This window comes from Grus americana, chromosome 3, assembly GCF_028858705.1.
Source record: "Grus americana isolate bGruAme1 chromosome 3, bGruAme1.mat, whole genome shotgun sequence".
NCBI classification, from domain to species: Eukaryota; Metazoa; Chordata; class Aves; order Gruiformes; family Gruidae; genus Grus; species Grus americana.
The window spans coordinates 126,080,820-126,108,814 of NC_072854.1; the positions used below are offsets into that span (position 1 = coordinate 126,080,820).

Genomic DNA, 27,995 nt, shown 5'->3' on the forward strand with positions numbered 1-27,995 from the left:
TGCTGCTGTGCAGAGCCCGGAGCGACAACGAGAAGAATCATTTCGCAGGTGGAAATGTTCCTCGGCACCCACTGCATCCGCTGCCTCTTCGTGGGATAGAAGTGACTGGGCTCTCTCGGGAACCCCGCTCACAGCCAGCAGCCTGATGGAGCTCTGGAGCTCGTGCGTGTCGTGATTAGATAGGAGGGGGAAAGATACATTTTGATTTAGTGACAGACATTCTTCCCATGTAAAAACCTGTGGTTTAAGATCGAATGCAAACTTTGGACTGGACTGCGGTGCTTTTACATCAAATAGCATCTCCCTTCGCGCTCCCCTGGCAGGAGGCGGCAGCCTGGCCCTGCGCTCCGGGGCAGTTTTCACTAGCAGGGGCGCGTGGTATTCGGAGTACGCACAGTGTCCGTGGCTGATGTGCCGTGCGCGTGGCTGACGCGCAGCTCGCTCGCATCCTTGATGCCAGAGAGGCTGACGGTGGGGTAATGCTGGGCATAGGTTTCGTTGGGGTGCGGCGGAGACGCCGGAGTGATTGCTGCTCCTGTAGAGCCTTTGCATCGAGGTGGGATCCAGCCCAGCAACCCTAGGCTTGAATCACCTTTTTAGATGATACATTCTAGCTTTCAATGCTGCTGTTTTTCTTAGTTAGTCCCCTTCCGCTCAGCCACCGTCTCTGCCACGACCTGGATCCGGGGGAGCACGGTGTTTCGAGACACGGGTGACCTCTGTTTGCAGAGGGGTGCGAGGTGCCAAAGCCTCATTCGGAAGGTGTACGTACTTGCATCTACCTGCAAGAAGCAGAGCTCTTCCTGAAGAGGCAGGTAACCACTGCGTTTTAGTTGATAAACCGTCTGTAGTGGGCGACCCTGGAGGGTAGGGCACGAGGTCTGGGTTTCTGTTCTGGTGGCTCCCGCTGCTTTTGTGGGTGACTTCACTTCTTCGTGTCTCGCTTGGCTGGGTCTCTAAAACGAGGCCTCCTTTTCGGGTCGCTTTGAGATCTCCTGATGCTAAATGATGTGTACTAACAAAGTGTTATGACATTATAATGTTCACGTGAAGGTCATTCCAAAGATCTTTATGTTCCACAAGGCTCAGGCTTTCAAAAATGGATACAGCGCAGATTAAGAAGAAATCCAAGTTCACAAAGTTCATCTGGGCAGTGAACGTACAGCTGGGGTGCCTCTTTCTCTCTTCCAGGCAGCGTAAGTCCGTGGTTATGCGCTGACGTGAAGGAAGTCACACTGGTAAATAAGAGGTGTGACTGAGATCAAACACAGCTCTGCAGACCCAAGATACAGCTGCCAACCGCTGGACTGCCATACTCTTTTCGGTCTGCTGAAGGGGTCTGGAGGTGAAGGAAAGTTACAGAAACATCTCGTTAACTTGGAAAGCGTGAGTTGTTTCCAAAACTCTACCTGACTCTGCCATCCTTGCAGAAAGAGCCAAACAAAGCATGAAGCTTGCCTTTCTTTTTTTTCCCCTCCTTCTCCCCACGCCCCCCCCCCCCCCCCCCATCAGTCTGACTCTTAAATTTTCTCTCGTAAAGAGAGGGAGGAGCGGAGAAGAGACTCCTTCATTATACGAGACCATCTTCCAAACTGTGATGAGTCAGGTTTTTCAAGGGAGGCTTCTGAGTCAGGCCTTTTACCAGTTTGCTGTCGTGGACAGGAAAAATAGCAGGGGCATCAGTCAGTGCGATTTTTCTTTTCTTCTTTCTGTGTGTATGTGTATGCGTGCTTTTGGCAGGAAAAAGAAAAGCTGGGTCTGATCCTGCAGCCCTTACTCATGGGGATGGGCACATCCAAGCAAACAGAGTTGCCCGCGTGATTCAGGCACGGAAGATTTGGGTTGCTTTTAAGTCTTGTTCTAACTTGACAGGAGCGAAGTATTCGGAATGGTGGAGCAAGGCCTGCCAGGTGCATTTTGACTAGCTCTGAGACTTACTCCAAATCCAAAGCTCAGGCAGTCTTGACGGGACTGATAGGTGCCCGGTCCTTCTGGTGGGCTGCGGGCGGGTTGAGAGCATCCATGTCACGGTACCACACTTACAGAAAGCCTCTAAGCGATCCTGGGTGGCGTGATGGGAGGTGGGGAGCAGAGATCCCAGCGTGTCCGCCTTCCGCCCCTGCGCTAGCTGGAGGAGCTCACGAGACTGGAATGAACCGCGTAGGCTGTTTCCTCCTGACCGCTTTGTCATGGGCCCTGCCTCAAAGGGCTTTTCCTTACAGATCTCCTTACTGCCAAAATAGCGGTGAAGAACCTTGGTGTGACAGATCCTGGTCCTCTAGCTGGGAATTAAGCGAAAACTCCCTGATTTCATTTGAATGTTTTGGTTTGTGCAAACCAAGAAACCCAAACCGAGCTTTAGAGGTCGTGCAATGAAAGCACAAAAGCAGTTGTTTTCTTCACCTCTTCAGTGAAGCGTAATTCTAGCTTCAGTGAGAGTAATCCTAGCCCAGATGTAATGCTGTAATCGTTGGACCCCTGGATATGGGAATTTACCCTCATAAACTAGGGAGAGGCATCAGGCCAGAGCGTGGTATGTGACCTCTTTGGCAGGGAGCTTGTTTGGCCTTGCAGGAAATGACTTGTTCATTTATTTAGTACTTGTTCAAGGTCCTGCACCAACAGCCGACGGAGAGCGAGGTCTTCTATTGAGCAGCTTACGGCTCGGGGAGCGGCAGGGATGCGGCTGTGCTTGGAAGGAGCATGGGGGAACGTGCTTAGAGATGCGCTTAACTCTCAGCATCTGCTTACGGTATTGACAGAGCGGGGCTTGTACGCCTGGCTCTGAACTTGTGCTTGCTGCAGGGTCTCCCTGAAGAGCTGCCTCAAAAATGTCCAAATCTCCGTACCTGCCAATGCTTGGAGTCCACTTAATTAAAACGTTATGGAAGTGCCGGGATGTGTGCCAGGCTGGTCAACTTGCCAAACTTCGGTGCCTGAGGTAAACTCCACACGCCACCTAAAAGCACGGTCTCTTGGTCCTCGGGATGCGGATGCAGGATGCTTGGGAGTTCCGGCTTCGGCAGGGCACGAAGGCAAAAGCTTGCTGGCCTCCCCAGCTGTTTATAAACGGGGCGAACGCAAGGCTGTGAGGTGGTGAATAGCAGAAAAACTCAACAGTCTTTATTTCTTTCGTGCCCGTTAAGGGAAGGTGGGCTCGTGGCTCCACGTCTGCCTGTGCTGCTCTACCTGTAAATGCTCAGTCCTGCCCCGTCTGCTGCCTGTGGCTGCTCCTTCCCTCTTTGCCTCCTGTTGCATGGGATTTGGCGTTCCGGTGGCCCTTAGCTGAGTCTTGGCGTTCCGGTGGCCCTTAGCTGAGTCTTGGCGTTCCGGTGGCCCTTAGCTGAGTCTTGGCGTTCCGGTGGCCCTTAGCTGAGTCTTGGCGTTCCGGTGGCCCTTAGCTGAGTCTTTTTAGCAAGCTAACCCAGCAGAAAACTAGCCCAGGATAAATAAAGGAACTTTTCTGGCAAAGTAGCCCACTAAAATGACTTGGTGAGGGGTCTTCATGAGCCATGGCTGAACAGAGAGCCCTTGGGCGGTGGCCGTGGTCAGACTGGCAGAGCTTCTGGTGAGGTGGGCACGGCGTATTGGTTTTGTCTAAGCCCTTTTCTAGTAGTTCCCTCCTGCTATGAATCTCAAATGGTCCTTAAAGTTGAGAAGGCTGGCTGGTGACGCTGTCCATTTTTGGTCAAAGATTCTCAGAAGGAAAGGCTCGGTTGGACGTGTCATATATCCATGTGGCAGGTACTCATGCCTGTAGCCTCCTGGGAGTGAGACTATGAAAAAGAATCTGTCCCGGGATGGGAGAGGGTCGTTGAGGAGATCAGCGGCCAGCCCTGCAGCTGGAGAACTCCCCTCACCCCTGGAGCTGACCCTGCTTCTAAGTGTTAGTCTGCCCCAGGGCATTTTTCTCTGTTTTGTCTCCGTTCTTCTCTCTTAAAATTGATGGCAACTCTATGGTAGCTAGAAAAATAATCTTTTTTTAAATTTTTTTCCCCCTCTTCTGGTTTCTGTGCCTTTGGAGTGGTTTAAGTTACTCTTTCTAGCTTTCCTGTCCACCAGGACACATAAAAAATTTAGTTTTCATAGAGCCTTTCCTAAGATAAGACTTGAAGAAAAGAGCCAGATCTCATGAAACTTGTCACTGAAAACTTTGGAGTTTTGTGTTTTCAAATGAAAACCACATGGGGTTCACGGAGCATCGAGCCTGAGGGATGCATCTTGTTACTGCCATTACTTAGAAGGCAGTGCAACTTCTTCAGGCAATTTCTGCAAAAATCCAGGTTTCTTCCGCAGGCACAGTGCTCGTCTGCTGCGCTGCGGTGGGAGCCGCACCTTGCCGTCACGGGCTGCGCTTTGCCACCTGTTCTGCGGCACACCGCTTTGTACAGCCGGCAACCTGGCACTCGAGTTGCAGTGGTGCATTTCTGGAAGAAAAAAAAAAAAAAAAAAAAAAAAAGTGTTTGCTTTTTTCCACCCTTGTCTTCCACGTCCTTCTCTAGACCAGTCTTTAAGCATGGGATTTTAGAAGGCTGAGGATTTTCAAAAGCTTTGTTCTGCTCTCGGTTTTACCTTTAGTAGCAGCACGAGTCAAGTCAGACCGGTGCCAAGAGCCATTGGTAACCTCATCCTAATTTTTTTCCGCTGCTGTGGCTTTCTGGGAAGAAGCAGTGGGCATGCTCTGATGTGAGCGGGATGTTTATAGTCCTGCCACTTTAACCATCATGTCCTGTAGACATGCTCTCAGAAGAGTAAGGTTACACAGCGAGTAAGTCTTTGTGGCTGGTCTGCAGCAAAGCTGCATTACTCACAGCATCAAAGGGAAATCCTGTGAAAATGAAAGCGGTAAATGCGTGTAATTTGCAGCTCACAAACGGATTCTTGGCTGACCCAAAGGGATGAAGGTGTTTTACCTCCGCCTCTCCGTGGAATCGTTGCCGGACTGTCAGACTCTCCTCCAGCTCTGAACAGCGTGTCCTTGCGTTATTTACTGCCAAGGGCATCCTGGCTCGGAGTTTGCTGTTAGCTACTTGAAACCCCTGAGGGGCAGTTCCATCTCCCTTTATCTTGTCTCCCAGCAAAGTATACGTTATCTTTTCTTGCATCGTCTTCCGCAGAAGGTCAGGTCTCTGCAGCAGTCGGAAAAGTGCCTGTTCAGGCGAGGCTTAGGTCTGATTTTGTCAGTTTGGAAATTGAGAGCAGCGAAGCTGCCGTGATACGGAGATGGCTGTGGGATGAGCCCACTGTACCTGGGGATTTTGGAGGGCGTTGGGGCCTCCGTCGCTTTGGCAATGGAGCCAGCTCCGTCAAAGGAGCATCGGTACCTCTGTAAGACATTAAATACGTGCAACGTGTTTGTACCATAGCATGGCTGGATGTCGGCTTAACGCTCAGATTGAAAAATAAAACGGGTACAATCTCTAGGCGCTAAGCTTTTCTTTAGGAGCAGGCTGAGAAAACTCCGGAAATGAGGGGGTTCTCAGTGTGTTTGGGGGGTAAGGAAGGACAAAAGGGAGCAGGATGGGACGTTGCATCCAGCAGCAAGGGCTGATGAATAGACACCCACAGTAACTGGAGACAACACCAAGCTGGATTAAAAGCTGAAGCTCGATGCGGACTGAAGATGTTTAAGCTAAATCTTGTTGGTGATGTCCCTCAGACTAACTAGGAGCACTGCACAAAGGCTACAGGAAGAAGTCTTGGGTCTTACTCTTCTGAAAAAGGGGAGGTGTTGAAGAGGAGTCCAGATGTGGTGTCCAGGGAGAAGGCTGTGTGGGACAGCAATACTTGCTGGGACTTCGTTTGCCTTTTTTGGACTGTTTTGGCTAACGGGGACTGCTGAAGAGGTGGGATTGAGTGTCATCTGCCTATAAGCCTTGCCTGTGAGAAGCAGATGGTCCCCAAGTCCTGCCTGGGACCTGGAAACTGCCCGCAGGCCCAGAGGAGAGGAGAACGCGTCTCCCGTCCTACCTCAGCTCCGCAGGCTGCCTTTGGCGGGCCGGGTCGTGGGTGCCGTGCCGGTGGATGTGCGCATGTGCGTAGAGAAGGGGACGTACCTTTCATGGAGGAAAAACGCTCCTGTGCACGAGGGAGCGTCAGAACTGGTTTGGAGGCAGCGATTTCGTTGTTTTGAAACATTCCTTTGCCGAGCTGCGAGCCGAGCAGCTGTGCTGAGCGGCTGAGATGCGCAGTCTGGTCTGACCTTTCTATACCTCCAGTAGCGTGTGCGGTACTTTGGCCACCAGCCATGTTTGTGTGTCCATAGGCAGTTAGGCCACGATCCAGGGGGCGAGCGCTTAACCTGCAGCGTGCGAGGTACCGTGCTTCGCTTCAGGCGGGCTCGCGCGCGTACAAGGTTAACCTCGGAGGAAAGGCGGCGAGCGAGCACGTCCTCAAATCGTAAAGTGGGGAAACTGAGGTATGAGAGGAGTTTGTGGGACTGTCCCGGCGCAGGAGCGACTGAGCCCCAGGCGGAGCGCAGATCTGCAGATGGATTTATGCATCAGTCCACGGTGTGCTGGCGCGTCCTTGCAGACCGACCCCGGGAAGTCTCTGGTGGCCCCGTGGCGGCCGAGGGATGGAAAGCGCGCGCAGCCGGGCGTTCTCTGTAAGCGCAGTACGTCTCGTCTGCTGCGGTGGTGGAAGAGGAGAAAGACGTGTTTGGATAGTGCTGAGCGTGCTCTTCTAAAGAAAACTTTGGTATGCCAAGGCTCGTCCGCAGCATTCGCTCCTGCAGCAGGCATCACCTATCAAACGAGAACTGCAAACAGATTTTCGTAGCTCAGTTAGGAAAGAGCCCGCTAAAGTCCAGGAAAAGAATCTTTTTGATATGCAAGCCAAAAACATGCTAACTGAACTACAAACAACTGAAGGGTCTGCTATTAAAATAATTCTCATTCGGAGATAGACTCAGCTGGTTTTTTTCCCTAAGATGGCCAGAACATCCTGTAACATAAAGCAGGAGGAGAAACGAGCCTTACATGGACATTCCTTTCTCTTCTGAGAAGATCTGCCCTCCAATTCTCAGAGCACCTCTTCGTGATAGTTGATGTGTATTTTGTTGCCAGCTCACAGGGAGAACAGCACAGAAAGAAACTCTTTTAAATGAACATTGCACGCACTGAGACAGTGCAACAGTTCATTTTAGGGGAAACAAGAACATAAGCCGTGTCAATTGACAGTACGCACGGTGGCGTGTGCTAACAGGCTTATGGCGTTTGATTTCTGTTGTTAAAAAAGAGTAGATATGTATGATGTGCAACTCCATGGGGTGGTGGCAAGTTGTTAAATGCCTTGCTTTCGTGCTCATGAGTGCCATGTGGCGCAGGAGCTGGCGAGGATTCTGGCCGTGATCCTACCTGACGTACGCGTTCCGCTCCGTTCTCTGCAGAAGGGTGCCGTGGTGCCGCCGCAGGGCTCGGCGTGCTGTAGAGCCCTGTGGACAACAGCCTTGCCAAACTGCACAGCGCAAAGAGATTTCCTTGATCCAGCCAAGGACGTAGGCTGCCGAACGGCTGGGTGGACCGCTCCCTTGGTGTACCCAACCTACGGTACTGTGGTTAAGGTCTTTTGACTGAGCAGAGGTGGTGTCTCGCGTGTGGGTGAGCAGAGACCATCCTGCCACCGTATTGAGCGCGCTGGCTAGTGCTGGCGTTCTCACGAGCCTTGTTGTGAGAACTGAGCTAAAGAGACCCTTCTCCCAAAAAGCTTCCTTCCAACCCAGCAAACTCTCACACGTAGCTTGCTTGTTCGTGATAACGCTCGTTCAACAGGTTACATTGGTTGTGCTCACGGCAAGGTGTTGCTTGCTGTGGACTCCTCCTCAGAAAACAGTATCGTCGGAGGGGACGGAGAAGGAGCCATGCTTAAAAAAGCCCATAAGTTAATTTTACTGCTGACAAGGTAAAATTATGAGTTTCATGTTCTTTGGATTTATTCTTGCACTAAATCAGAAGAGGCAGCAAATCAAGCTTGTTCAGCAACGGAGCAGTTTTCCAAGAATGTAACCGAGTAACGTAAAAGCCTCTGGGGTCAAAAAACGATCCAAAGAGCGTTTGTGGGAGTGCTGGCTTGGTGTTGCTGTGTGCTGCGGGGGAGCAGCGGGTGCCCGAAGGGCCGGTAGCCACGTGTGACTCCGTGGCCAGCACGATGGGGCTCGCCAGCCCGGGCCCTGCCCCGCCGTACGGGGAGGACGGCTGGAGGTCGGGCTGGACCACGGGCACGGGTGGGCACCTGGTGCGGTGAGGATGAGTGGGGCTGGGGACAGCCCGGCGGTGGGGGGGCAGGCCCGAGGGTCACACTGGTGTGCGTTACCCATGGAGGGAAAACAACCGTAACGTGGGAAACTCTGCCTGCTTCTGCTGCCAAAGAACGGCTTTCTCAGACCAGGTGGTTTCTTGCTCGGATGGATCTCGGTGGAGGAATTGGTCCTTTTTTGTCTTTAATAGATCCCTGCTAGAGTCTTAGGAGCTTGGTGAGATGAAAAGCACGAGATCTGGCAGCTCCCAGGTCCCTCCCGAAACCCAGCTTTCCTGCAGGAGGGTGTCGGGTGTTCGGCCTCTCAGCGTGATGAAGAAGCACTCCGACACGCCACTGGTGATGAAAGCAAGTTGAGAGAGAAATTTGAGATGATTTTGGAAAGATAATGAGGTTTAAAGGAGAAGAATGAAAAAAAAAAGTATCAGTCGCCACCCGTTGCTGTGTGCTGAAGTTAAAATCCCTGGGGATTTCGCATCAGACTGTAAAATGAAATGACAGCATCGGTGGTTTTGTTTTTAAGGCCTTGATCATAAGGGTATTTTTTTTTTCTTTTAAATAACAAAGGCTTTTTGTTTCATCTTAGTGAAAACCACGTATTTTTTCCAAGGGAAGCAGGATCCTGTTAATCCCGGTACCTGTCGCTTAGCGCAGGTTCCCACAGCATCTCCGGAGCGGGGCCGCGTGCCGGCGGGCAGCGCTGTTTGCAGAGGGAGGCTGCGGACCCGCGGGCGGTGGGACGGCGGTCTCAAATTGTTTAAAGTGACCGTGGTGGCACGGTGCCAGCTGACACCAGCTGAGAATCTGGACAGAACAACTTGTCCAAGGTCACCTCGCGGGCTAACAGCAGAGCGGCGAATTAAACGCGGGTCTGCAGAGTCTCACTTCAGGGTAAATAAAGCATGCGTGCCGATTCTTGGAGGGTCCTGCCGTTCTTAGAGCCTTGTAAAGAAAGGACAGCGTCAACCTCTTGATTCTGGTATGATGTGGAGTACCGCCCTTTTGTGCCAGGATCTCTGATTTTTTTTTTTTTTTTTTTTCCCCTGTAGTGATATTTATTTCCTTAAAATACTTTGGAAAGTTCCAGGTTGGGATTTGACGAGAAAGATGCCCTTTCTCTGTGTGAGCGAGGGACTGAGTTGAGCTGGGCCAGGCTCGTTTCTCGGGGGACGATGGCTGAGGTGCTGCCGTGCTGCTCAGGACTGGTACTCTTTGGGCTTGCGTCCGCCTTTGGGTCTTTTTCGGCAGGTAGGGAAGCATTCCCTAGGCGCGAAGAGTAAGAGCGTAGTGAGCGGTTTGGAGAGGGAGTGCATTCACGTCATCTGTTCGGAGGGACAGGCTGCCTTTCCTCTCCAAACTTCAGCCAAGGCTTAGTACAGAACTCACCCTCCGAAATGTCTCAGAGGGTTCGTATGGTAATGGCGCCCTGGCAGTACCTCTGAGGGCCAGGCTAAACTCCGTCGAAGCCGATGATAGTTTTCTCTACTGGTTTCAAGGGTGACAAAGATCTTATTCTTTGGGTCCTCGCTTGGTTTTGGCATGGGGTTTTCATTAAATTCTTCTCAAGGATGGGCATGACACGCTGTTTCCTCTCCGCTTTCCACATTTCCGAATATTGAGATGGCATCATCATAGACCACTGCGTTCCTTGTGCTGTTTTCTCCGTGGGGGGAAGGATCAGAAGAGACAGGGCTGTTCTAGCTTCGGCCATCTGGAGTTACTCCTTGAGGGCCGTTTGGTCAGGCTTGCATCCGTGGGTTGCAGCACACCTCGACACCATCGCACCGTGTCCCTCTCCCTCCCTCGCTCAGAGGCTCCCTGCGTGAAGCAGATGTTTCCGGGTCCGTGCTGGACTTGTACCGCTCTCAGATCCCTTCCAGCATCTGGCTTGGGATGCCGCCGTGCCCTGAGGCAGAGCAGGGGGATCCTGTCCCCAGCTTGGGTACCGGGAACTGCGCCGGGGAGCTGCGTGCCGTGGATCGGGGGCTGACCCGTGTGCTCAGCGTCGGAGAACTTGTGATCGCTGTGTTGGACCAGGAGACACCCTCTGAAGTGAGAGACTTCCCAGCATGGATGCTAAACATAGGAGTTAGTTCCGGTAAGCCAGTGAACTTGCACAAAATAGGAGTATTAATGACGATTGCATTTTTTTTCCTGTACGTGACCGGGGCTCTTCAGAAAAGAGCCGAAACTGGTGTTTCCAAAATTACAGTGTCTCTCCTGCAGGAGCCAAAATGTACAAGGTGCTTCCTCGGCCTGTCTAGAGATTCGTTTTCCTTTTCCCTCCACCCCCCTCCCCATCCCTTGAGAAGTCTTCTCAGTACCCTTCGTGCTGGAAGGGGCGTGGGAGGGAGAACAGGGCTGCGTTGAGATGCACAAGGCCCAACGGTTCTTGCTGGAGGGAGTCCCACCGCTAACTTCCTCGCGCGGGGCTGAGAGAAGTGACCCTGACGGGACAAAGCAGACTCAAACGAGCAGGACGTGACCTGAGTGCTCCCTGCCCCGTTACGTGGCCGATCCTCCCCAGGGGAGCTGGCACCCGTGTGCCAAGATGAGCTGGGGCTTTGCAGCCGGGTTTGTCCGCAGGAGCGAAGGCCTAGCTCTGAGCTGGAGGAGGAGAGGACGGGGGACAACCTGAGACGGCTCAGTGGTGACACCTGTTGACTGGGAAAATAGCCGTGCCGGGGACTCGAGGCAGGGAAAACCAGGGTATTTTGGTGCGATAAGCCTTGGCGTGTAGCGATAAGCCTTGGCGTGTATCGTCAGCGTGAAAGAGGAGAGAGGCGGCAGCGTCTACTGGTGCGGTTTTATTAGAAGAACCTGTCGTGGGAGGGAAGCTGCAGCGGGACACATCTCACTTTTTTTCCAGACGGACGAAGCTGGCAATTTCACTGTGGCTGATTAAAACGTGCCTGTCTCCAGCTCCGCGGTTCCCACAGCTGGTGGAGGGCTTTGTCCCTCTCCGTCCCGATTACCAGATTTATTTCTAGATATGTTTACTTACGTCTAATAAATATAAGAAAGAGATGTCCTGAGGCTTATATATATATTTGTCTGTAATTAAGGTAGGATTAATTGCTTAAAATTGTTTTTGAGGGCCTGTTATGAGATCAGCAGATAGGAGCATGGGATAAAATGCATAATGAATACATTATGTTATAAATAATGGACACAGCCAGTGCACAGGCATCCCTGAAAGGTAATAGCTCTTTCAATATTTAATTAAGCGGGTACCGTAGGGAAGGCACTCTGTGTCACTGAGGTAATTTTCAATCTGGCTTAGTGACACATAGATCAGTCTGAATGAGGGCAGAAACCTGCCTGCAGCTGGGACCCTTGGCGGGCACAGTTCACGGTAAACCTAGGGAGATGTTTGTTGGCTGGAGAACTGGTGAGAAGGGGTAATGTTGAGGGTTGATAGAGAGGAGGTGCTGATGGTACCTGGGAGATTTTTTTTTTTTTTTTTTTTGGAGCTAGTACTTTGCTCATTTTCTCAAGATGGAGTTGCTGATGTAGCAGCATAGGAAGCATCGTGCTTCTGTCCGCTTTGTTGAAGAACCAAGAGGAGAGCTGATGGATGTTCTCTCCTGCTCCTGGAGCCTGTCTGCCTGCGGCAAGCTTGTCGTGGCAGCTCCAGACCAGATCTGCTTGATGGCCAGTGGCAGAGAACGGGGTTGAGCGAAGGACCACGAGCACCCCGAAGCATCAGAAGATGCTGCGTGTGGGGTGCAAGCCTTCGCAGCCTTTCTTGAGCTCCTCGTTGTGGTTCTTTCTGTGGTGCTTGCTATCTGGTGTTAATTTTAGCCCCATGCGCTGGAAACGAAAGGGATGCATTAAGTGCAGGGAATTCAGGTTTTAGGGAAGAAGGCACAGCATCAATCATGAGGCCAGCGGCCGCCCTTCAGCACGTCCTTACCTGTGATAAAAGCTGAGTCTCGTGGGGTTTTCTAAACAGGTACAGAAAAAGGGGAAGTATTGCCCATCCACCAGGCCCAAACTCACACCCGTTGACCTCACTGCTCACTTCACATTTCCCACCTCCTCCATGCTCTCATTTCATTATGTTTTACCCCCCGTTCTTACCGTAGCTCCACCGCAGTTTTACGTGCGCCGGCGTAGCAGGTAGGTGAATGCGACGCCTTAGCGCGACGCCTGGGAGATTTGTGAGGGTTGCAGAAGTCCAGCCTGCCCTCCTGCGAATGTCTCGGTGGGGTTTCCTGCTTTCTGTTTCCCTCTGTGGCTGTCAGTGAGGGTTCCTGAATTTCACAGCACGCAAAGAGTGCTTTTAGGGAGCAAATCCAGATTCAGTGTCGCACAGTGGAGTTCAGTATCAGAGCTGATGTATTCTCTGGGGCTGAGACCTTGTGTCTGTGTTGCAAAGTGCCTAGCATGTTTCCAGCACTGTGGAAGCAGTAAATAATAACGATTAATCAAATTACAATTACAGATTTATGTAGTGTTGTTGCAGGGAGACACAAGGGGAAAAGAGTTGTAAGCAACGGGAAGGGAGAAGTGGTCTTTTTAACTCGAAAAACATGTTTGTATTGAAATCGGACTCAAAAGCTCCTTTTTCCCTTTTGCTTGTTTATTTTTTGCAAGATCCACTTTCTTTATCGTCTGTGAAGAAAAGCATGAAAAAACCCCCTCTTCTGCTCTTTTGCAATGGCTTCCCAATCATCAGAGCGTTCTGGTGTTTGGATACCAGACTGGGAGCCAGGCCTTATGACAGTCTTTTTTTTTTTTTTTTTTTTTTTTTTTTTTCTTCCTGAAAGGGGTGGCTTATTCGTCGTGCTTGCAACACCCAGCTCACTGGAGGGACACAGCAGGCCTGTTGCATCCATCATCGGCGGGAGGGTCACGTTCAGGGAGGGAAGGGGGGTCCGCTCCTGCCCTCTGTGCGTTGCTCTGATCGGTTCCGTTTCTGGCCGTTGGTTCCCCCTCTGCAGCCCCCGTGAGCCGAGGCAGCGCGGGGGCCGTGTCCGTCAGGCTTCCAGCTCCTTCAGCCTTGCCGCCACGGCGCAGAGCGATGCTGAGCCTGGCTGGGCTCTGCCGGGAGCTGGCACAGAGGCGTGGGAAAGAGGTGGAGGAGTCGATTCTGCGCAGATTCTGCCCTTCCTCACCTTGCTGTGCCGCGGGTGGATTTGCACCCTCGGGACTTCTACCCCGAGCTGGTTGCTGTCTGTTCAGGTAGCGGCAGTTGCCAGAGGAGCTCCTGGTTCCTTGGGTGCAGCAGAGAGCGGGCATGTCTTTCCGGGGCGCGGGGTGCTGTGTGCCGGAGGCCGAGCCGCCCCGTCCCTCTCGGCGGGGAGCCCATCCCCGGCGCCCCGCGCTGCCCCTGACGCTGGCCGGGACTCGGGCGCATTCGGCCGGGGACCCTGCGGGGGCTGCTGCCCTCTGGTACCTTCGGGAGACGCTGCTGCCAGCGCCGGCGTCCCTTCTGCTGGAGCCCCCCTCCAGCCGTGGCCCGCTGCGTGCCCCGCTGCGCTGGGGGGGGAATCGGGGGCACACAGCGGGCCCTCGGCTTGTGGGGTAAAGTCAGTGCTGATTGTGTAGGCAAAGCTGCAAGGGTCACTCGTTTAATGTATTTCAGAATTTAACTGCAAAAAAGTCATGGTTTGGGTTTTGGGTTTTTTGGGTTGGTGGTTTTTTTGGTGGAGTGGCGTAAATCTGCTATGGTTCTTTTCCCAGCATGTCTTCATGATATTTTCAGACTAAATTTAATTCTGCAGAATTATATTTAGCTAAAAGTGTGAAAGAGGACAAACCAAAATAAAATACTTCGTTCCAGGTTGACTAAAACATTTCATCCGACACAAAACCGTCTTTCCTCCCACTGTGTCAGCTCAGAATTAGGAGAGGAATACATAAATGTGGGGGAAGGAGCAGTGAATGTTCAGCTCCTAAACGAACAAACCCCCAGTCAAACCCCAAGTATTTGCCCCTGTCACATGGGTTTGGATTGCAACTAATTTTTCACTGCTTTTTAACAGGTAAATATCTCTTCCAGAGAATTGTGCTCTCACTGCAACACACAACCCAAGCCTTCCCAGAAGCAAGGATCTGTTTGATCACAGTGAGGATCTCAGTTGCTGCCTTTTCAGCCATTCCAGACCTTTCCTGTTGGTTTCACCGCTCCGTCCAAAGCCCCTGTTTTGGACGGTGGCCTGGGAAGATTTCGAACAGCGCCTTTGCATTGCCAGGAGCTGGGTGAATTGAGTTGAGGAGGTTGCTGACGCAAGAAGGGAGCTCAGAGAGAGTTTTGGTGAGATGCAGAAAAAGGGAAGAGCAGGGAGCCCGCGTGCGCTTCGGGGCTGCCCCACGTCCCTCGCGGGGAGCGGGGCAAGGAGCGTGGCTCGGGGGGATGCGCGGGAAGGAGCTTGGACCAGGGAGAGGAGCTGCCCTGAGCATGTGTTAGGGAGGGGGGGTTATTGCCCATCTTCCTTTTATGCCGCCGAAAACTTCCCATGGCGGGGGGGAAAGAGGGTGCTGGCACGTACAGCGGGGTAATGCAAGGGATGCTGCTTTGTCTAGCCCTGAAATCCCCTCTGCAGCAGCCACAGCAGCGGTGGGAGGCAGAAGCGGAGTTTGCTGGCCGGTATTAGGAGATTGTCCCGGTTTTTGGAATGTCACAGGGCAGAAGAAACAGGCAACAGCTCTGTCAGGAAAGATGTACTGTGCCAGGGCGCAGTGGAAATCATGCCTGGCAGTCAGCGGCTGCCAAGCAGCAGAGATAATATCAACAGCGTCCAGACCTTCCATTTGTAACAGGTGAAATGTTAATGAAATGAGAGTGCCAGCGGAAGAGTTGACACCCCTGAGAAATGAAAGTAGAGGATCAGGCTAAAAATACTGAGTGCTGCTGCAGAGATCAGTGGGAAACTGTCACCTTGAGGATCACGTGTGGTTTAAGCAGGGGCGTAGAGGAACGTCCAGGGAAAAACTATGAAAAATTATTAGAGGCGTGAAAAGATTATCCTAAGGGGAAAAACACTGTTTAGTTTAGAGAGGAGCTGAATCACAGGAGGCACGACCGGGAGATTTTAAAAGCAGTATTTTTTTACCAGGTGCTAAACTGTTCCTTTTGCACTTGTGTGCAAAGCAAGAAGGGGGGAATGGTCAATTCAATGGTCAAGCTGAGATGAATCATAAAGAAAACATAAATTTCTGCAGAAACTGGTAATGAACAATCAAGGAAGCCTGGAATAATCACACATCCAGTGACGGGTTTTGGCACAGGACAGTGAACAGGAGATTTTATCTTCAGTTAACTAAGCCTAAACCCAGCACTGTTCAGGATAGTGGGAAGTGCGTGCAGAAATCCATGGGGTCCCGTGGAGTCTGTGCCTTACCTAAAAGATGAGTCGTACCTCAGGGTTGGTCTGAGGTGGAGGCGTTTTACTGACCTGGAGAACTAGTGGACCTAAAAAGAGCCTAGCTTTTTGATGGTCAGGTTTTTTAAAAAAACCCTCCTGTTTATTTGTAAATAAAAACCTGTATCAAAATGCCTGTTTTATTAGAATATAAAATGTCACAGAGCTCACAGATTTAGAGAAAAAAACCAATCATCATCTTCCATACTTTCTTGTCAATGAGACTTTTTCATCTAATTTTTTCCTCTGCTTTCCTTGAGGAAAAAATGCTGTTGCTTTTGGCTTTATCTCCAACTTCTGGGGAAGTGAAAAGACAGGTAAAATGGGAACGCGTGCAGTCTGTATAAACAGTTACTTAAAATCAGCTTTTGGGGAGACTTCCCAATTTTTGAAGCAAGCGAGAAAGGAGAAGCGTGCTCACGGTTAAAGCATCCTCTCAGCGTCTGGCTGAGCTGCCGATGGGAGCCGGGGCGCGGGACCACGGCGGCGGGGGGCTCCAGGGCCGACGCGGTAACTAACGCGCTGCCAGCGCGTCGCTCCTTCGCCTCCGACGGCCCTTCTCGTGCGGGGTGCCCTGGCCCTGAGCGCTTTCGCACCGGTGACCGGGGGTGCTGAAACTGCTTTATTGCCCTTTAACTGGTGAGCGTGAGAGAACGCCCCAGTCCCTGGCAGTGAAACTCTTAGTTTGCATCACGCAGCATAGAGATTTCATCCTGTCCTCCCGATTACAGCAACGCCTTCCTAAGCTGCGCCGCGTGTGTCGTGATGCGTTCGGTTATTGCATCTCCCTCCTGCTCGGAATCGTACAAACGTGCGGGGAGAAGCAGGCCTCGTGCAGAGCTGAACCAGGCGGAAGATGAAACCGGTGGCAGACAGTGAGCGTTCGGTTAAGGTCACAGCAAGTTTGTGGCCGAGCGGGAATTAAACTTCAGTCTCTGAGATCATCGCCTCGTGCTCTGACCACAGGCTCTGGTTCGTGTGGGGTTAACCTTGGCTTTGCCCGGCCCGGGAGGGGAGTTTTGATGGTGTTTCTCCTTAAATGCTGCAGTGAGCAAGAGAAGATTTCATCTCTTGCAAAGATATTTTTCTGTCCCCTGAGCTTTGTGTTAAGCACCGCAGGTAACGTGGGTGCTGCCCAGCACCCCCACCCGCCAGCAGGGATGCATGGAGTGCCATGAGCACCCACGGGTGCCAGCCACGAGCACCGGGTGCTCCAGGCGGAGGGCGTTTGCACGTTGCTCCTCGTCCCCAGGTGCAGAGGCCAGTGGGCTGACCCCAGCACCTGAAGCTGGGTGAGCAATCGCTGCCGTGAGTGGGTTTCCACAAAGCACTGCCTGGCTGCTGAGTTGTTGCCTTCGAGGGGGGAGCGGAGGAAGGCTTGAGCAGAATGCACGTGGAAATTTCACGTTCAGATGGTAGGCAGCTTTTCAGAGTTTAAACAAGCCCCGACGTTTGTTGCTGTTGCTCGTGTGGTGCTGCAGAGCTGCCCGACCCGCAGAGCGTGCCCTGCCTTCCCGGCCAGCAGCTGGGCCGCGTTTGCAGCATGGCTCCCAGCTGTGGCCGCTGAGTGCCCCTGATGGCTGGGAGGGGCAGGAGCTTCCTGGGGGGCAGGGGGCTGGTGGGCTCTGCCTGGAGGTGATGGCAGCCTGGCTTGGCAGGGAGGACCGGGAGCCGAGGCGGTAGGTGTGCGGAGGCTGCGTCGTTCTCGGATGGGTACCGGGACTTCTGCCTCGCTCCTCCGAGGGGGCGCGTGAGGGAAGAGGGGTGTGGAGGCAGTATTTTGTGATACCGTGTGGTGTGTTTGAGGTTGGGACAGGCTTCTGGGCTCAGGGAGTCAGCCTCTCTGACGTCTTTGAAGGGGTCGTCAAACTGGCAGAGAGGAGGATCGGTTTGGACAGAGACTGGGTGGTCGCTGCTGGTGGGAGAGCAGGAGAACTTGTAGTTCATCCCTCCAGGCCTGTGATTCTTCTCCAAAACCAGGCTGGGTCTTTAATCGAGGTTGCATTTATTTCTGTAGCAGAGAGCAAGAGGCATCTGGGATGTAATTGCGTCTGGGGGTTTTGTGGAGGCCACTTTTCTTGTTCTGCTGGTGGTCACCTAGAAAAATGGTGATAAATGGTGGAGAAGGATACTGAGGAGGGGCTGCGGCAAGAATTTAGACCTCGTTTCTGCCCCTTTCTGGCTGTGCAGGAGCTTAGATTCACACGTGGCTGCCTCGCCTGTTAGCAGAAAGCCAAAGTCGTGTGGGGCGGTGGTGTCTCCCCTGGAGCTCCTCAGCCCTGCCCCAGGAAATGATGGGGGCAGAGAAGGCGGGGGAGCACCCGCACAGGGAGCGACGGACGCTTTGCCTGGGTGGAGGATGGCTGGGTTTGGTTTTTTCCCCTGAGGATGCTCTATTTGTGATCTTTGCTGCTGCTGATTCTGAAACGAAAGCATCTCCCAAATCAGCCTGCAAAGAATGATAATCCATTTATGAAATGCTTACGCAATCCCGAGCTCAGATTACGCTGTGAAAATCTGCGGCAGACCCGATTGCGCCGGGAGAGACCTGCCGAGGGGGGCTGACCGGAGGCTTGCGGCAGGTCTGGGGGCGCAGGACAGAGGCGTGGAAGGGCAGCTTTGGAACGATGCTGCCGTTCGTTCAGGTGGGTCTTGCTCTGCCAAGAGGATTCACCTGGTCTGTCTTGAGGTACCCACGCCACTGCTCCCCACCTCTGCTGCTAGCTTGATATGGGAGCTTGGGCTCGGTTGGTCCAGCTTTTTTCTTCCCCAGAAATATTTCCCCGTTTTAATCACTGTAGGATAATTTCAGGGAGAGGGAGATAATTCAGCTAGTTGGAAGGGGTGTATGTGAGACCAACCCTCCAAAACCTGATCCCGCCACCATCAAGACAAAAGATAAAAGGGACTGACAAGAGAGGAGGGAGGGCGAGCATGTTTCAGAAAAGCTGTGCTGTTTTTGGCTTCGGCCAGCAGGATCTAGCAGTTTGCATAGAAAGCAGTTTATTGTCAGCGAGAGCCGAGGATGCTTGCCAGCTCTGCGAAGCTGTTAGAAGCAACGCATTGTGCTCGTGAAAGGCCGTGGTGACAGATCCGTCCCTTTGGCTGGGCCAGCCCCTGGCCTGTCAGCTCTTCCCCCTCCGGCTTGCTGCTCGCGAGCACCTTTCATCTTCATTGCATTGCTGCGCTTCAGCATTGTTGGGCCAAATCCTCCGCTGCCGTAAATCAGTTTCTGCACCGAAGTTCAAGGAGTTACCCCAGTTTCCCCCAGCTGAACATCGCGTCTGGGTATTTATTTAATCCGGCTCTATTAATCGAAAGCTGTCTTGTCCACTGACTCGACCCCGTCTTGGATGAGAAGGGCTGCGATACGCTCGTGCGGAGTTACTGCCGCACCGCAGCCTGATCCAGGAATGCTTGCCATGGCCTTTCCTTAGCAAACCTCGAGACCCTGTTTTAGCCACTCATCTTCCTCTTAGGGTTTTTTTTTGTGTGTGTGTGTGTCGTTTTCCATTAATTATGTGGTAACGGATGCTTTTTTGAAGCTTGGATGAAATGACCTGGTCATTTCATGGCCAGCTTCGTGAAATGACCTTCTGATCTCAATGATGGGGACGGGGCATGTGTGGGGGTGTTTGTTTTTTAATCGGCACCCCAGAGAAAAAGCAGCTAATGAGCCTCTCTAAGCATACGCTTAGAGGAGAGGCTGTACGCGTGCATTACACGCTTGGCCTCGTGGTTTGTGTGAGTTTGCTGGATTTGCCAGTCGTGCGCTCGGACGGGGCAGGGGCTGCCTGCGTACGGCACTGCGCAGAGCGGTGCCCCCTCCTCTCTAGAGCCACTCGGTGCTACTGGGTCAGAAATAAAGAACAGTACTAATGAAGGGGGCAATCGCGCTCGCTTTTATCACAATAAAAAGATTAAAAAGGGTTTTCTTCATCCGTGTAGGTGTGTTAAGTAAACCTGTGTGGAAATAGTCTTTGCTGGGGAGCCGAGTGCCTGAGTGCAGGACAGGTAACTTCACATCAGTGTAAAATCCCTGTCTCCCCTAACCTGTATCGCACCTTCCGGAGGTGAGTTCGGGTGTTCGTGTCTCGTTCGGCTGTTGAAGGCGCGTTGGCTAGCCGTGCGAAGGGCCCCCCGCGTTGTCCGTGCTGCAGGGGCGCGGGTGGACCCCGAGCTCCACGCCAGGTCGCTTCGTCCCGGCTAGAAATGGGATGTCCGCTCCGAGGGCCTGCTGCGTTCCTGGCTCGCTGGCCTTCCTGTGCCTGGGTGCTGAAAATAAATACGCCTCTCTGAGATCAGAGTGCAATTGGGGAACATCGGTATGTTGCGTAGCATTATCAAGTAGTATTCTTCGTGCAGAGAAGTGCAGACCAGGATGTGTTTAGCCGAGTTTCTGCAGTGCTGTAACTTGTAAACTCCAGCCAGAGCCATCTGGAATAGCATAAGGAGCTCTTGAGTTCCCAGGTGGAGATCTTGGTGCCACACACAGCATTTTCAGAAGTTCTGAGCAATTTGATCAGTTCTTCTTTCCACTCTATTTCATTTTCATGATCATAATCGCGATCAGCAATCTTGCTAGGGAGCCTGTTCCCACCAGACTGCTGCCCCAACTTGGCAGAGACAGGAGGTCCTAGCAAATACGCGCTAATGTGCTCTCTGTCTTATTTGAACAGACACGGCCGGTGGAAATTCACCGTCTGCATTGTCTTATTTGTATTATGAAATGCAGTACAGGCACAAAGATGGGAAAAATGACTTGTATACTTTTTTTGTCTGTGGGAATACCTCTGGGAGGAAGCTCTCCAGAACCTGGGTTCTGAGTCTGTAATGTAAAACTGGTGCTGGGTAATTGGTGTTGTGGAAAATACCGCGTGGTGATGTTCAGCGCTAAAAAAATAATTCACCCACTATGAAATATGCTATGGTACAGAACTTTGGAAAAACTCTTTATTGTAGCAAAGTTTTTAAAGATGTCACAGTATTATTGTCCTGCATCCTTGTCTCTAAATTGGAGAGACATGGATTTGACGGATGGACCACTCGGTGGATAAGGAATTGGCTGGATGTGCAGTCAATGGCTCCATGTCCAAGTGGAGACCAGGGACTGTTTACAAGGGCATGGAGTGATAGAAGAAGGGGGAATGACTTTAAACTGAGAGAGAGTAGATTTAGGTTAGATATTAGGAAGAAATCCTTCCCTGTGAGGGTGCTGAGGCCCTGGCACAGGGTGCCCAGAGAAGCTGTGGCTGCCCCTGGCTCCCTGGCAGTGTTCAAGGCCAGGTTGGATGGGGCTTTGGGCAACCTGGGCTAGTGGAGGGTGTCCCTGCCCATGGCAGGGGGGGCACTGGGTGGGCTGGGAGGTCCCTTCACACCCAAACTATTCTATGATTATTTTATTATAAAGCCAGCGGCTAAAACATTAATAAGAAAAATGTCTAATCTATACAGTGACCTGAACAAAATGAGAATGTAGCTAATGCAAGATGTTTAGTCTACCTCTGCTGAGAAAATGAAAAAAATGGCTTTGACATGTTTCCCATTAAAAATAATCCAATTCTGAATAACTGCATTTTCAGAAGGAAAACTGTTAGCTTGCTTTTTATAACCTTTCCTACTTTTTCTTGGAGAAAGAAAGAAGAGTTTTGCTTATTCCTTGCTGTTCTCGTAGCCCCTCTGCAGAATATCAGATCTTGTTCTGCATTTTGCTGGCTGTGATTTAGTGTATATTGAAGTCAAAGGATGGGGCCCTTGTGTAGTGACACTAGGGCTCAGGCCCCGTGGCCTTTGGCAGCTGATGGGAAACTTCAAGTCAGCGTAAGTTTTGCCTTAGAACAGGTGAATAAGGGATTGCAAGATACCATCGGAAATGAGAAGCCAGAAGCACATGTTGCAAAAGATCAGTTCTCAAAGAGAATTTGTGATCGTTGCATCTGCCTCTTCGAAACTGTCCTGGGGATGTGATTGTGCAATATTGGTAGATCAGAACATGCTCGTGCCTTTCTGTGCAGGCGGGAAGGGGCCGTGGAAGCTAGAGCAGGTCCAGCCCCCTGGCCGTGGTGGTGGTGGTGGCACGCTGTTCACGCAGCCCTGTCGCGGTGGGATGCTACGGCCGAGGTGATGCCCCTGGTGCTGCATGCTGCAGCCCTTCGTGGTGGTGATGGTTCTACCTCGTGCCAGCACCTAAAGCGGGGACAGATGCTGTCAGGCCAAAACGGTGGTGCCCCCCGCATCCAATGGGACGGGTGAGGTCCCTCTTTTATTGGCAGCCGCGTGTGAAGGGTTAAACCGCTGCTGACGGCCGGTTCCTCTTTCACTGAATCTGCCAAAACACGAATCCAAGTGTGAGTTGTTTTCTGCAAGGGCTGACAGAGTGCAGCCTGTGCCCGTAGGGCAGGCGCTGAGCTGCCTCTGGCCGTGCTGCGGGGAGGCTGGTGCCAGCAAGCGGGGAAACGTGGACCCTGTTTAATTATCATAAAATATCCTTCTTAGCAAGGTTAAAATCTCGATGTGTCCCTGTTTTCACAGGGGAATCCTTGGAAGGCCAAACCTTTGAAGAAAGCATCTCCTTTCACCTATAGCTTCTATTTTCTATTGCTCTGTTGAGCCAAATGTGTTTTAGAGTGGAGATACCCAAGGCAGGATTTGGGGGTCGGTGGGTTGCAGGTCCTGCCGTGGGACAGCTGACCCCACTTAAACCCGGAGGTACCAGCGGAGAGCTTTTACTGGTGTAAGTCACAGCCGTCCCATCAAGCTCGACTGTGGACCAGTTCTGCTGCTATTTACGCTGATCTGTGTGAATGCTGAATGTAGCCTTTATAAACACTTTTATTGCCAAATTAAGCTTTTCCCCTTCCAAAGTCACCTCAAGTGACTCTCTTCTTCTCTACCCCTCGCTTGGAAAAGTTTGCAATCCGAGAGGGAAAGGCGTTGTGGGTGGGAGGGAGCAGGAGAGGTTTCTGCAGGAACTTCTGGGCCGTTGCAGCCCTCGCGGGTTCTCCCTCGTGCCTTTCCTCCGTGCGGCGATGCACGGCGACGCAGCGACTGCGTGGGGAAGAGCCGCTCTGCTTGGCGAACAGCTTGTGTGTAGGGCTGGAGCCGCTCGGCTCGGATGAGCGGGTGTGTGTGTTACTGCGGGAGATGCCTGATGCCGCGTTATTGCGTGCGCTCCCTCTGAGGAGCGCGGTCCGTGTCTGTCAGCGATGTTTAACTCGGGGCTTAAGCTCTTACCCCTGCTCACAGCCTAAACAAACAGCACTCTCTCAAGTTTGTAAAGCATAGCGAGTCCAAAGTGCTTGAAGCTTCGAATGATGGTATTTAGTTCACCATGTTAAACACCTTTTGCTTAGAAAGCCGGGGTGCTCAAGGCTGTCTGTGCAGCTGTGGTTCTTCCCCCAGATGTGCACGTGGGCCGACTCCGCGTGTCGTGGGAGCGTTGGTCCCAGTCACCGCTGCTGGCGTGCACGTTTCCAGCAGCTCCTTCCCAAGCATCGCCTCCCTGCCGGCAGCGTCACTTGGGAGCTGCTCTGAGTGGGCGACACACACAAGTCTCAGGTTGACCACCTCTCTCTCCATGGGATGAGTCAGAAAACCCAACGGAAGGGTTGGGACCTCCAGAGAACCTTTTACTTTGTCCTTAAGCACCCTCTGAGGCATCGCCCCAAGATTTGAATCTCTGTTCCACTGCTCTTTGGTGATCTGTCTCCAAAGCGCTGGACAGGACTGGGAATGGTTCAGACCGAAAGGTGGTTTTGAAGCGGCAGGCGTTGGTTGCAGACTCCAGCCCATGCCCAGACCCCCGGCGCTGTGAACTCCCTGCGTGGCATGAAGCCTGTTGTTTCCTGGTGGCCTCGGAACGCCCTAGATGTTGAACTGCGTGTTCTTCCTGGTGTGCGGGACAGCCAGGCCCTGCCACAACCCGAGCACGTGCAGGAGACGGGCCGTGGACACCATCAGTGTCAGGCGCTCGAGCAGTAACTTGAGTAGCAAGGTCTTGTGAGAGAGCCTGTGTTCTGCTTGGTGGAGGGAAGATGGGTGGGTGGGTGGAAATACCTCTCAAATGCTGTCTGGTGTTAGGGGGGCTCAAGGTCTCTGCTGCAAGATAGCTGGTGTGTGCCTGCTTGAAGTGGATGCCATGGTGGCTTAAAAAAGAAGAGGTTTTCTTCTCTTTCTCCCTTGAACCTAAAACCGCATGGGATGTGTGGAACTGACACATGAGCACGTGCTTTCAGCTAATTAGGCAGACGTGACATGTCCAGGGCTGACCGGCATTGTGCCAAGAACATCGTGGAAACCAGCCAGCTGTTTTTGTTGACGTTGCTAAAATAGAGTTTCACTTAGCAGCACCAAGGCAAAGCCGGAGCGGGGGGTAAAGCGAGGAGTCAGAAGCAATGAGGCAAAGTAATGCGTTAGCTTTCTGTAGGGTTACTTGCTGCATACTCGTACCTGAAACCACCCTGAGCCTTGCAAGCGTGCAGCTGGAACCGGCCCGTGAGCCGCGGTCAGGAGGCAGCCGCAGAGCTATTGCGGTTTGATCTGCCGTGCTGCTGCTGGGGGACGGGGTTGGTGTAACGTGTCTTCACGTTTGTTACGCACAAGCTGGTTTTGGTACCCAGCGAGTTGACTTTTTGGCGTGTTTCCTGCCCAGCTATCACCGCCTGCAGTCGCTTCTTGTGATGGTGATTCTTGTTTCACTGGGTTGATGGCCTCGGAGTGGAGCTTTGGGGGTTTCTTGGTATTCTTAGGAGCACTGTAGCACTGGAACTGTGTCGATAGCGTGCGGCTGTTTTACATCGGGTCTGGGTCTTGCTGGCAAAGAAACTGGTGAGCAAAAGCAAGATGGCTGGCGTAGGAAAAACGAGAAGGCAGCAGATTGCCAGCGCTTCCTTTAGAAGGACAGGCGTGGTAAAGAGCCCACTCAGACCCCTGGGTCTAAAACGGTTAACTCCTGCCGGGCTGGGGTTTATCCCTTTGTTTCGGTTTTATATGAGGTCCCTGATGTTTATGGATGTTTGTTAATGGTTGGAAGCAGGGAGGGCTACTGAAGTGACTCGGAGATGTGCTCTGGCTGCGGTGAGACTGTGTTGGGTGGGAGTAACCGTGCAGTTGGGCTTCTTAAGAACTGTTGTGAGAATGAATATGGCTATATTCTCATAAAGGCGTTTCCATCAGTTGCTTTGTGCTCTGGGAGCAGAACCTGAAGGAAGATTTCAAGTTTCTAAATGAATGCTTCCTGATGCGTTGAAGAGCTGCTGCCTGGCCCGCAGTGCACGTGGTCAGGAGCCTTTCCACCGGTGTCGTTAGGCTTAGGCGCAAGATGTTGAAATGGATCCCTGTTGAGCACTTTGGTCAAAATAACTGTTCAGACTTTTCTTACAAAGTGTAATTTGAAAACGGCGATTGCTCCTGTGCCTCGGTCCCGCTTTGCTGCAGCCTCCCTGCTGCTGTTTCCTGACACCCTGCCCTTGCAGTCCCGAGGAACCTCAGGCTCTGGGGCAGAGCTTTCCGAACACCTGGTAGCTTTTTATTGATGCACAAAGAACCCTCCCTAACTTTGTGTGAAACGCTGTATTGCTGAGGCCTCGTTCAGCAGCAGATTGGATTGCAGTGCCAAGCAGAAATGGCTTAAGTGGTGTATGAGCATGTGCAAAATTCAGCAGAGTTCTGCTGGTACTTAACGGCAGTGAAATGCCCACAGAAGTAATAAGTCGAGGGCGTTATTTTTGTTGTGTGTGGTGGTTTGTGGGGTTTTGTTTGGTTGGTTTTGGTTTTAAACCAAAACAGCGGATGGTGCTCCAACTTTAAACTGATTGAAGCTTACAACTTCTTACGAAACCACAGATGCTCTTCTAGTATGAACCTTTGAAGCGTGGAGGAACGAACCTGACTCCTGATGCTTTTGGGACCAACTGGGGTGTGGAGCTAGTGGCAGCGTAGCTTCCCGGTGGGATGAGAAACACCGCCACTTGTAACCCAGGGGACACTGGGTTTGAAACGCAAATGTTTTGGCCGCTTCACGCGTTCAGGAACAGAATCAGGAGCTGCCTTTCCTGTGCAGTCTCATGTATCTACTGCTCTTTTCCTTTAGGTTATGATGCCCTGAGCTATTCTGTGGAAAGTAATGACAAATGGAGTGGGAGACAGCTACTGCAAGCAAATGAGAACACGACCGACGTCCCAGAGGACGGGGGGCAGCCGTACGTCAGGAATTGCACTGAACCAGGTAGGAATGAAAGTTGCTTCCGGCTCCTCAGTCTTACAGTTGGCTTTCTTGCCTCCAGATATCTGTATCGGTATCACCTTTACTGCCAAAAACTTGTACTTAAGTACCTTTTAAGTCAATAAACCTGCCCGTTGTTTTCCTCGTACGTGTGCGCCGTATGGGTATTGCAAACTCTCTCAGCACCTAGGGTTAAGAGGAGGACCTGCTGTCAGCTGGGGCACAAGACAACGTTTAATGTATACTAATAGCCAAGTGCTGCGATCATAAGAAGCACATCTTCAGTGGATCTTGCGTAAACATTGCATGGGGTTCTAGCGGTGGGATGTACGTAGTGACGATGTGTGCCAGCAGGATTATTATCTGAGAAATTAGTAGGTAGCCATATACTTAGTACAAGGACTTCCACCAGTGGTGGACCCCAAGAAACCTGGTTGTCTGTAGCTTGAGGTTGGGTTGATCTGCTGATGAGAAATATGACTTGGTTCATAACAAAGCTTTTTCCTCGGGGAGGGACCTTAGCAGGGTGGTCCTCATCTTTTTGGATCCTGTTTTTATGAAACTTGTAGGAACTTAATGTCATTGCAACTCTGCTGCTCTGTTATGTTTTGTTGAAGTTGGCTGAGATATTCAGAAGCTTTTGGGGGAGGTGGGCACAAACGTGTTTGCTGTGTTCGTATGCTTCGCGTGTCCCGCTTCCTCAGGGATCCACCTGCAGCCCAGATTAAGGCAGATCGGGTGCGGGGGTATTTAACTGATGTGCCCTTTGCATTTCCCTTCCCTGCGCGGTTTGGGGCTTCGGGTCAAGTTCTGGTGCTTGTTCTGAAAGGGCCCCCTCTGTTTAGAGAGGCGGCTTCCTGTCCCGTAGTTAAAAGGACAAATCACTTGCAACCCTGTACCGAAAAACTTTCCCTGGCCTATAGGAAAAAGATGATTAGTCTTCAATTTCCATCCAATCGATTGCATCATTTTTATTTCTACCTGAATAGAATTCATCACTGTTAAAAGAGAAAGCCTTATAAGCTGTTCAGTCTTTTTTTTTTTTTTTTTTCCTTTTCACAGCAGAGCTTGGATGTTGTTTCCTCAAAGTTCAGGGAGGGGAAAGGTGTTTTGCCATTCTTCAGGACTTATGTAGGTTACATGCCCCAAGAGAACAAATACAGCTCTTGCTGCACTTCTCTGCCTATAATTTTTCCGCCACTGTAATCCTTAATAACATTTCTGGACAGATGGATGATTAAGTCTTTTTTAGACAGCCAAAACTAGTACAAAAATTCTTCTTATTCAATTTTTTACTTGTTTGCATATCTCCCGTATAGTGCAGATCCAGTCTTACAGCCTGACATCAGCATCTGTAGTAATCTTTCTGCTCTTGGTGCATCAGCACCTGCTATCTCGCCATCCTCAGCTATTTCTGCTGCCTTCACCAAATGAAGTGGCCTATAGGAAATATGTGGGATTTTATTTGTGGTGTGTAGTTTTTCTCCCCCTTTTCCAGAAGATAAAATAATAATTACTGAGTACATTGTATAGTGTTCAGGAGACAGAAAGTAGAAATACCTAGGTGAATTACTGGGGTTTTTTTCTCTGAATTATCATGACATTACAACAGAATACATTCTGTAATAGCAAACTGATTAAAAGTACTGTAGAAAAGAAAGTAAAAGTAACAAAGTTTAGGTCCCGTGTGGTGTTTTGTGGATTTTACTTGGACTATTACCATAGTGTAAATGTAAGTCATTAATATCATTAATGCTAGGCTGGATGGCAGCCAGAAATGTTTGAATGGTCTTGGTTTGAATGGGAGCAGGACTCTGTGGAAGTGTCTGTGAAAGTTATCTGTTGACTTCAGGGGACTGTAGGCCACGTGCAGAATACTTCAGTTCTGCTTTTCGGCAAATGAAGTTAGTAAAAGAGCTGGTAGAAGCGACGCGGTAAATAGCGTTGATATGTTGTCTTGTTATGAATGATTTTTGTGCTGTATATGATGGCGTGACACGAGAAAGCAATGTGGTGTTAGTTGTGCTTTGGGAAGAACCTCAGAATTTTCCATTTTCCCTGCAACTCAGAATGGTGCCAGGTTTCCGAATCCAGCACAGGACGGGCCACCAGTCACGAGCCCGTACAACTTCATCCTGCCGCTCTTT

At 51.5% G+C, this 27,995-nt stretch overlaps 1 protein-coding gene across 6 annotated transcripts in view; it reads left to right on the forward strand.

Annotated features, from left to right (window-relative positions):
* The window catches only part of SLC24A3 (solute carrier family 24 member 3), a 212,238-nt gene that overhangs the window by 47,407 nt on the left and 136,836 nt on the right, over window positions 1-27,995 (forward strand). For all 6 annotated transcript variants that reach the window (XM_054822243.1, XM_054822241.1, XM_054822240.1 and 3 more), the window contains one exon: window positions 25,717-25,851. In XM_054822243.1, the coding sequence (XP_054678218.1) occupies window positions 25,750-25,851 (102 nt within the window). In that variant the 5' untranslated portion in view covers window positions 25,717-25,749. The remainder of the gene's footprint in view (window positions 1-25,716; window positions 25,852-27,995) is intronic.